Raw genomic sequence first — 10,475 nt, 5'->3', positions numbered from 1 at the left:
AACTTCGGGAAACCTCGCGTGTTTCCGTCAATGATTGACAAATGGAATGAATGACGTCTGTTATTGATTGCCATAGTGGTGACCCCCACCTGTGCCCACCTCACGCTGGATGTAGTAAACTCTGTAGTACGGACGTAATGAGTCAGCGCTACCATGGCGCTACGCAGCGGTGACTAGAAGCAACACACTGGCCACAAAGCGAGAGAAGGTCGCAGCAAACAGGGATCTCGAGTCGGTTATCGGCAAAAATACCAGATTTTCACCACTCATTATCTCATCGTAGGGACAAGCGGTTTGTTTTATATTAGCAAGGTAGGACAGCTGATCAATAATATTGCAAAGCATCGTCAAAATAAAACAGGCAAAGTTTCTTAATTCGACTAATACTGCAACATGGTTTCAGCATTTCACCGTTGTACGCTCTCCTTCTTTATACACTCTTGATGCAATGTCACCCACGGTTTGCATTCTTGGTAATTTATCGTTGATAGTTTGCCGTTGGCTACTGACCATGTAATGGTATCTACATTGGTCTGTGTGGGTGGGGAGGGGAGGGGGCAACTGCCCTCCTGCCTGCTAGCTACGGCCCTGCGTAACTGACATCCTCCATGAGTTTGTGTATGCTTTTCTCCTTGCTGCACAGCAGCTGTTGCAGTTCCTGCAAGTACTGCTCATGGTCCTGTGATGCAATAAAAAATGATCGATTCAGGTCAGCATCATTCTCAAATGTGACAAAAACATTAAAATACTTTTCCACAATAAGGTTAATATGGCACCACATTGCTATGCATACAGGTTACTGGTCGGATAATCGCAATAGCCATATTGCCACTGCACCTGGAGATCTTACAATTATCTTACCTTGCTTCCATCTCGAAGAGAAGAGAGTAGCTGGGTCTCCTTGTAGTTTATCTGTCTGAGATCATACAGAACCTGAGCATGACGTGATGCAAGTTCCATCACCCTGCAACCAAATTACAGGTATCATGAACAATATCACTATGCACCACAGATACATTCAGAATCTAGCTGAAAGAAATCTAAGATGTCATATAAATAGCATACCATGTCATGTAGTATTAAAGTTGCACATGCGCAAATGTCATACGATCATACTATATTATAAATTAAACAATGGTGTAATTCATAACTGTATAATAACATTAACGTCATGACAGACCAACTTACCCTGTCTTATTGTGAGTGCTTTCTTTATCAGCTTCTGCTTGCTTGCTTGGCAGGTAGTCCTTACTAGAGGCATCTACTTTCGGGAAATACTTATCAAGCTTTGGTTTTCTCCCAGTATGTCTGTGTTGCTTGTGCCTTCCCAAACTGTCGCTACTAGATTGCTCCAGAGTAGCACAAGCAAGCTGACCAGTTTCCCCACTTTTGGCCGCTCCTATTGCAATGTCGCTTTCCTTTGGTGATTCATCAGTGCTATTCATAGAAAGAATAACCACTTAAAATGACATAGACAATTACACATATTATATTAATTATATTAAATGTTATGCATATACATAACATATACATTTATACATTGATAAAACATTTATTTTAACATCGACTACAGTTAACACATGGTGGTATAATGATTCATTTATATCAATTATGCAAAGTATCAATTACCAATAAACATACCACTTGGATGACAAGAGTTCTTCATTTTCCTGTGATTTTCCACTACAAGATGCTGCTGTATCCTGCTTCATGCTAATATTATCATTTGATTCAGATACATGTTCCTCTCTAGTTGAAACTGGGTTAGTCTTAACAGACCCAGCATGGCTGTCCTGAGCCAGTCTCTCTTCCTGCGGTTCCAAAACCAAAGAAACAAGATGATGTCCGATTACTGCTTTATCGGAGCTGCAGTACTTCAGTGACCAGCCGACCACTTCCCCTGACTCTGAATCGACACTGCTTGGCACCTTGCACTTACGTGGCCGAACGACGAGAGAGTCATGAGCAGACGAATCAACAATGCTCTGCGGTTTCTCCAGTGCTTCTTCGTGCGTTTTCTGCTGCCCATTGCTTCCACTGCTTTCTCCGTGTGGTGAGCGCACCGGACGAAATGCTCCTCTCAGGTTAGAGAAATCATTCTCGGAGGCGGCCACGTGTACAACCGTCTCACCTTTAGACACATTAGTCGAAATGTGACGTGTCGGGGTGACTGCAGACGGTTGAGCCGGTGCAATGCACTCTACTAATGTCGCACCATTGCCTGATATATCACCAACGTTCTCAGCATTAGATATATCGATGGCATCTACAGACTGCACACCAGCACTGTTGCTCCTAACCGGTATATCCATCTGCTGATATCCGATGTGGTCGGCCACACGTGAAAACGCCCCCAGAGGGTGAAACTGAGTGTCGTATCCCTCGTGCGTGCTGAAACCCGGTGTGTGCGCACCTTGGGACCAACCTGAATCAGTCTGGATGGAGGAAAAGCTATCTTGATGGTCTACTCCCTGTGATGTGATCCCCATTTCCTCTTGCTGCAGCACTTGTGCACTATGGGGCTCAGTAACCTGGGTGTCAGTTGAACTAGAAGGGGAAGAATCGCTACGAGCTTTTCCATATGGTTCGAACCACGCCGATCTGCTCCTGTGGTGTGAGACAAGCAGTTCTTGCCACGACCCAGATTGCAGACTTGAGCCCAGGCTAGAGTCATCACTGCTATGGTCTCCTTCACCAGGTGTGGGCACCACTGTCTCTGTCACGTCGGACTTGCCTGTCATAATGAAAGCTTCCTGTTTGATACTGACAATGAGTTCAATCGCACATTTCGTATGCTCATAATAGTCTCATTTCATTGAAATATCACACCATACCACAGCAAATTAATTCAATTTAATGAACACACATTTGACAACAACTAAACATGTAGCATAACATTGCACAGCACATTAATTCTGTAAAACGTATTCGGATATGTTAAACTGAGGTCTACACTAACCAGATGGGTATCGGCTCTTGATGTGTGCCTCAAGGTCAAGCGGTATGTCCTGTGTCTGTATAACCTCGTCGGCCATTTGCAATGACCGCGTCTGTACAACCTCATTGGCCATTTGCAATGGCAGCTCGTCTGCACGAGTAACGTCCGCAGATTCTTTCACGTGTGTGAGCTTGCCACTGTCAGACTGTGCATCATTGACAGCCCGTGCATCGCTGTCTGTATGCACACCGCTACCTGCCGGGAACTCCATGCTTCCGATTTGGCCCCTGATGAATGTTGGGGACAGGATCCTCAGTGGTACATTTCTGGACACATGCTTTACGGTCAGTCTTGCTGTCTGCTCGTTGCTTTCCTGTGTTGGTAATGGTAGCGGTGCTGATGTGGGTGGAGGGTTTGCATCCTTGCTTTGCCGTGTCGACTGCCCAGTTCCAAAGAATAGTCCGCCGTCACGAGCGACACATATCGCTCGATCATCGATGGAACGTTGTGATGACAGCCTTCGGTCAGCGACATATGATACGTCCGGGATGTAGACGGACACCTGTTATAGCACAATACCCTCCATTATACAAGCAGAGCAGACGCGACGGTAGGCTAACATGAACAGACAACTTATAACAACTTATAACCAATATCAGCGCTCAACTGACGTGTACTGTAGCCGGGAGGGGGAAGATGGGGAAGGGGCGGTGGAGGGGCTCTAATAGCAAAAGCAGTTCAGTCTTTGTTAACAGTAAACAAATTCATGTTTAACCTCCTCTTGAGGTCAAAAAGTTATCCGACACTTACTCTTCGCATGTCAGCAGAAAGTACATTTCATGGTCCTTTCAATAAAGCCATAAAAGTGCTAAATCACGCTGAAACAAAAAAGTTTTCATCGCTCCGTCAGACCATGTCCTCAGAAAATGTCTAAAATCTGCCTGTGCCCCATTGACCATTGACCTGTGTCCTCCATTTCGGCACAGTGATGGCTTTTCCTACCATTGATGCTCATACCCGACTATCACGAGCCTAGGTCAAGCCGTTTAGATTTGTGCCGCAATTCTGCATTTCCTCCCTATATACTTAAGTTAAGGAGGGAATGTTTCCCTTCTTCTTACACCTTCTTGACCTTTGACCTTTGACCCCCAACTTCCACATCCCAACTCGTTTTCGGATTACCCCCCCCCCTCCCCCTCCCCCCACGTCCCGAATATCGTGACCGTACGTCGAGCGGTTAAGATTTGTGCCCAACTGTTGACGGACGGACGGACGCACAGACGCATGGACGCACGCACGCACGGACGCTCATGCGATTCTACAAGCTGCATCTAACTACGTCAGATGAGCTAAAAACAGTAGAAATTCATTGACAAGTATATATCAGCAGTTACCTGTGATTGATCGAGACAATTGTCACTAAGACTTCTCTTGAAAGCTAACGTAGTGGAATGTGTAACCTCTATTCCAGAGCCGCAGTCATCTTTACTGGTTTGTATTGGTGGCCATGCCTGTATGTGGAATGGCACTTGAGTATCTTCAACTTTTTCTGGATGCTTGGCCGGACCAAGCTGATTATCTGAAAAGCAGGAAAGATCTGCTGAAAGATCCAGTTAGCAGTATAGAATTCTGTCTGCTGACCAGTAAGTTGGATGCAAGACAAAGTCCTCTTCACTGAGTGAAACGGTAATTTTCTGGCACAAAAAAAGCTGCGTAAACACACCTGCTTGGACATGACACGATTCCTCCTGGGTAGCCGATGCTGACACCGTGTGATGGTTGCTTGCACCATCTGTACGCACACCCGCTGTAACCTGCTCAACCGGCGACACTGCTTCGTCCTGTTCAATCACACTGCGGTCCAGCGGAGCATCCACATTGGCGACACGCTTCCTGCGACCGCTGCTGCTGTGGTGCCTCCTGCAATGCCGGTTTGAACTTCCCACTTCACCCGTCTGCGACTCCTTGTCGACGACCACCTGCCCCTGCCGGACCTCGTCGGCAGAACTAGACGTTGACAGCTGGACGACGGGCTCACCAGACTTAGAGCGCCTTCGTAGCATGAATGGCTTAATAGGACGGATGTACAACTGGGATAGCCCCGCCTGATCGTTAGGCAGGAGCTGAGATGGTGAGCTGATGTGTCGTGTCCTCATTACAGGAGAGATGGGCTGCTGTAGCTGCTGCTGCTGCTGCTCAGGGTACTGCTCCTGTTCCCCCTGCTCCACCTGCTGCTGCTGTTGCTCCTGTTGGGGTGGCAGCACAAACTGAGATGAATCTCCTTTCTGAGACTGTGATGTATCACTGCTGCCTGACGCATCCAGCCTCCATGACTGTGCTTCTGCAGTTGTCGTGGACAGAATATTCTTCTTACTGCAAAAATGGGTCAATGGATATGGTGTGACACGTGTTTGGCTACATAGTAGGCAGTAGTCACTCTCTAATGCATCCCTTCTTAAACAAGAGCCGCAGAGCGTCTGGGCTCATCTGAGGTCTGTTGCTACGATTATAAACGTAAAATTTCAGTCGTGCGTAGTACCACATTTGTTAGGCGCAGATATGCAGACACGCAGTTGCGTACACATCATTGTTAGGACACGCCCACTATCGCAGATGGAAGGTAGGGGGAGGGTGGGGGGAGGGGGTGGGGAGGTGGGGGAAGGGGCGGGAGGAGGGGTGGGGGAGGGGGAAGGGGGAGGTGGGGGGAGGGGCCTCTAATAGCAAAAGCAGTTCACTCCTTTGTTAACAGTCAACAAATCCATGTTTAACCCTCCTCTTTGAGGGTCAAAAGGTTATCCGACACTTACTCTTCGCATGTCAGCAGAAGGGACATTTCATGGTCCTTTCAATAAAGCCATAAAAATGCTGAGTCACCGCTGAAACAAAAAAGTTTTTCAATCGCTCGTCAGACCATGTCCTCAGAAAATGTCTAAAATCTGCCTGTGCCCATTGACCTTTGACCTGTGACCTCCAATTTCGGCACAGTGATGGCTTTTCCTACCATGATGCTATACACCGACTATCACGAGCCTAGGTCGAGCCGTTTAGATTGTGCCACAATTTGCATTTCCTCCTATACTTAAGTTAAGGAGTGAATGTTCCCCCTTATTTTACACCTCTTGACCTTTGACCTTTGACCCCAGCTTCGACATCAACTCGTTTTCGGATTACCCCCCACGTCCGCGAATATCGTGACCGTACGTCGAGCGCGTTAATGATTTTGTGCCCAACTGTTGACGGACGCACGGACGCACGGACGGACGGACGGACGGACGCACGGACGATCATGCGATTCTACAAGCTGCATCTGACTATGTCAGATGAGCTAACAAAATTGACATAATTATAGCACAGTATATGAACGCAATAAAAACGCAGCACATCTGTTGAAAACGCAAAACGATGACTCTTCTTATACCTTGTAGATGCCGCTGTGGTATCTGCTCTCAGTTGGTGTGCGGCGAGTTGCCTCGCATGCACATGAAACGACCCTGTGCGTAGGGAATGAGAGACATGTGTCGCGTCACTGGCGCCCTGTTCCCTGCAAGACTGCTGGCATTCGACGCAAACAAGCTCCTGCAAGCTGTCAGCAAACTGCAACGTGCGAATCGTTCTCTGCACAAACTCCGCTTCCTGTCGCAATGTTGCCAAGACAACCGTCTCCCCCGGAAACAGCAGCGCATTGCGCAAGAGCATTGCAAGCTTGCTCTGTCTGAAGGGTGTGTGTCTACTGCCAGTCTGCAGTGCATGTATGCAAGCCCTCAGCACGAGGAAGTCCTGGTTAACGCTAGCAATCTCTGTGACCCTTCCCGGCCTCTGCTTGCCCTGGTTGGTTTGCTCACAGCTGGCGAGGTCAACAAATGCCAGCTTGCCGACCTCACGGCCAGCATTTGTCACTCTCAGCTGCAGGATAGTGTGCCAGGTAGACCCGGGACCGTTGCTCCTGTGAAAGATTGCTTGCATGAAAAAAATGCTGTCATATACTGCTAATACGTGATTAAAATATAGGGAGACGTATGTTACACGTATGGGTTACGCAGATGCATTTACATATTGCTCGTTTATTACATATTAATTATGCATACTTTTATTACACTATTTATGCATACTACATAGATTTATATAGTTTTGTCAGGAATACTGAAATAGCTTTCCAGCTCCAGAAGTGTCTCTATAAGAACTTGCAAGTTACTGTCAATTATAAGATTGCCTGGGATGGTGGTATTCGACATATATAGCCAGCTCACCGGGGGTGCTGTCGCCTATGCGTGTTCAAACCATTTTCCATCACCTTCTGCAGAGCAACTATGTCCAACACTTCTACCTCCTTAAGACCATTAATTAGCACTACTCCACTGCTCTGCTCCTGAGCAATTACCCTGCAATCAAAAATAACTAAATCATATTCTTTCAAATAGCCCCATCATGAATTCAGACAGGTGTAATTAATTTAAGTTGCCGGCTACTGGTAGAAACATGTTAAGATGTTCCTAAATGTCGTAGCGAAACGGTATATATGATACTGTCTCAATTCTACGACGATGAAAAACATTGCAGGAATGGATGCACATTCAATGTAATGTACTGCAGGAAATCTAATATTTTATAGAGTCGTAACTGGGTTGTGAATAATCAAGAGAAATTACAACAAACAAAACAACAGAATAGGAAGGCAAGTGAACATGTCACTTCTGGCGGGTGAGAGTGGTAACTGACGTGCCTGTTCCGTGAGTTAAGCAGATCAAGCAGACGACCTTGGAGAACCTCACAGAAACTGACGAACACTTGTACACGACGACTGGAGCCATCTGTCATTGTGCCGAGATGTGCAAACACATCACTTGCCGCCTGCCTGTAGAGACCGGGCAAGCTGCCCTTTCCATGGATTGTGTATGTCTTGCCTGAGCTTACCTGCCCATAGCTTACAACAGTAAGGCGCTTACTGTAATAGAAAGAAAGGATATTGTAGGAAGGATTAGATCATGCACACAGAAGCAACACCATTATTCTAGCATCACAATCCCAAACTATCTAAGATGTTTATAATATATCACACGTATATTTCTATATATAGGTCAGTGTGGTCCACGAGGGGTTTTAACATGTAAAGCCGACAGGTTTGAGTTTTGGGCCGACAGGTTTGAAAATCGCCGACAGGTTTGGATTTCAGGGCGACAGGTTTGAAATAGCAAAGCAAGAAACACAAACAAAGCAAAATGCAACTGTACTGCACTGTCGAATGGGACGACGTACGCGTAGTCACAGCGCGCGCTTGTAGCATACACTATTACAGTCTATTACACTGTTTTACTCTGTGCATGGTCTTCCACTTGTCGGGCAGTCGAATCATAAAGTGTGTCTATACGTCTTCTGAGCTGCATGCTCTGATTTATGCGCGCGTGCCTGTGTGTCTGTGCCTGCGTGCCTGCGCACATACCTGCGCGCATGCGTGCGTGCATGCCTGCGTGCGTGCGTGCCTGTGTGTGCATGTGTACCTGCGGGCGTGCCTACGTAGACCCGTAGGATTATAGAACGGTAATCTATGGGAAATCGTAATGAAATTCACACGTTTATTTTTGCGTGCCGACACACTCGTGTGTCATTCCTGATTGTAGCTTTTTCCTCAATTCCAGGAAAGAGTTTTGCTGTCGCTCTCTCATAGTCCAGCGGTGCCCATCCCCTACATTTTAGTAGTGATTAGCACCACGTGACTGAAACAATCGTGCACCTCCCCCCCGTACTTCAATCAATGCCGCCCCCAGCCAGCAGGCACGTACGCAGCGTCGATGTGCACAGCCACAGACGCATGCCTCGCGGGCCGCTTTTTTCGGCAACCTTTGAAAATATAATGTGAGAATGTCGTGCGATAGCGCCCTGGCTCAAAGGATGTTAGGATTTTACACAACTAGAAAAATTTTCATTGTCCAATCGGGCAACTAGCCAAACGAATAACTTGTCCGACATAGACTTTCACTTGTCCAGAGCCTCATATCATAGCGCTTCGCAATCCGCTATAAATAAAAAACAGCTCACAATAACCAGCCTATTTCATCAGATTCCTTCTAACTAGACTTCTAATAAGACTGAATCAGAACAAACTAAATGCCCTTATGATGGTGTCTGTGGAAGGCCCATCAGCTCAGGACTTCCCCTTCCATGAGGCAGTAGATGCCTGGGCAGCAATTAGGAAAAGGAAACTGGGAATTTAAAGCCTTTATTACGATATTTGATTTTCTACTCAGTAACGGCGCTCAATCCGAATAAAATATAGCAAAATATAGTTTCACCTTACAGTATATTTATTTGCATTTCTCGCACATTGCTTTATAACATTTTACTGGTGGTTACATTCACACTAGTATACAATTTGAACAATGAAAAATGACTCATGACTCATGACTCTTGACTCAACCCAAATTATTACCTCCGCCAAGGGGTTGGCAGGAGGTTATGTTTTCACCGGCGTGTGTTTGTTCGGCATGTGTTTGTTGGTTTGTGGGTTTGTGTACAGCCTAACTGAAAAAGTTATGGATGGATCGATTGTCATAAAATTTTCAGGATAGGTCAGAAATGGCCTAACTTAGAATTGATGAGATTTTGGTGGTGATCCGGATCCAATTAATTAATTAATTATAAAATTTTCAGGATGGGTCAGAAATGGAGTAACTTAGAATTGATTACATTTTGATGGTGATACACATCCAATTAATTAATTAAATTTTCAGGATAGGTCAGAAATGGAGTAACTTCGAATTCATTACATTTTGGTGGTGATCCGGATCCAATTAATTAATTAATTAATTAAAATTTTCACAGTGACAGAATTCAGCTGCCTTGGCGGAGGTCTGTGCTCTCCGAGTGCTCTATTTTTGAAATATAGGTCATAAATTTTGTGCAAAAATGCTCCAAAATAAGGCTCAGATTGCACCAGAGATCATCTAAAACCCCTGAGCTTCCAGGGCCCTAAGACGGGGCCTGGACCCCGGCCGCAAGTGACTTCGCGCTTTGCGCTCGTTATGTGCGCTTCACACACATAATTTCAAATAATATCTAAAGTACTCCTCTAAAGTTCCTAGTTTTACATTTTTACGAATTTTAGGTTGTGGACCACCCTGTAGGTAATATGGAATATTTGTTGTTTATATCATTATTGAATTTAAAGTAGATAAAATTTGCATAATAAATTATTGGTGACACTGACACTATATAGCAACTCTACAGTACTCTACAGTATCAAACATAATGATAATTACACCCATCTCAGTAGCTATCCCTTCAGTCATACATGTGGCTCAGACTGAGAGATAGACATCACATACATTATATAGCCAATCATTTTACAGCCTTGCTTTGATTCAAAGCCAATTCTGTGTGGGATTTTCTAACCACAAAACAACTGTGCTACTCACCCAGAGAATATCTGGTGGACAGATGGTTTAATTGTTGCTTCATATACGCTCTTGTTAGCTATGGTTTCATCAAAAACGTTGGAAAATTTAAAAATGTGCTGAAAAATACAGACATAGATTACATTAAT

General features: G+C 45.4%; 1 protein-coding gene across 1 annotated transcript in view; it reads right to left on the bottom strand.

The window, feature by feature from the left end:
* Positions 1–374: 374 nt before the first annotated feature.
* Positions 375–10,475, bottom strand: part of LOC106807979 — a 20,597-nt gene continuing 10,496 nt past the window's right edge. The window contains exons 7-17 of the mRNA XM_014810516.1: positions 10,348–10,445; positions 7,659–7,880; positions 7,186–7,317; positions 6,357–6,881; positions 4,662–5,311; positions 4,333–4,517; positions 2,960–3,500; positions 1,642–2,734; positions 1,189–1,437; positions 862–964; positions 375–679 (exon numbers count right to left, since the gene is read on the bottom strand). Of these exons, the coding sequence (XP_014666002.1) occupies positions 581–679; positions 862–964; positions 1,189–1,437; positions 1,642–2,734; positions 2,960–3,500; positions 4,333–4,517; positions 4,662–5,311; positions 6,357–6,881; positions 7,186–7,317; positions 7,659–7,880; positions 10,348–10,445 (3,897 nt within the window). The 3' untranslated portion in view covers positions 375–580. The remainder of the gene's footprint in view (positions 680–861; positions 965–1,188; positions 1,438–1,641; positions 2,735–2,959; positions 3,501–4,332; positions 4,518–4,661; positions 5,312–6,356; positions 6,882–7,185; positions 7,318–7,658; positions 7,881–10,347; positions 10,446–10,475) is intronic.

The sequence above is a fragment of the Priapulus caudatus genome, unplaced genomic scaffold (genome assembly GCF_000485595.1).
Source record: "Priapulus caudatus unplaced genomic scaffold, Priapulus_caudatus-5.0.1 Scaffold245, whole genome shotgun sequence".
NCBI classification, from domain to species: domain Eukaryota; kingdom Metazoa; phylum Priapulida; class Priapulimorpha; order Priapulimorphida; family Priapulidae; genus Priapulus; species Priapulus caudatus.
This window is presented reverse-complemented; position numbering and strand designations above follow the sequence as displayed.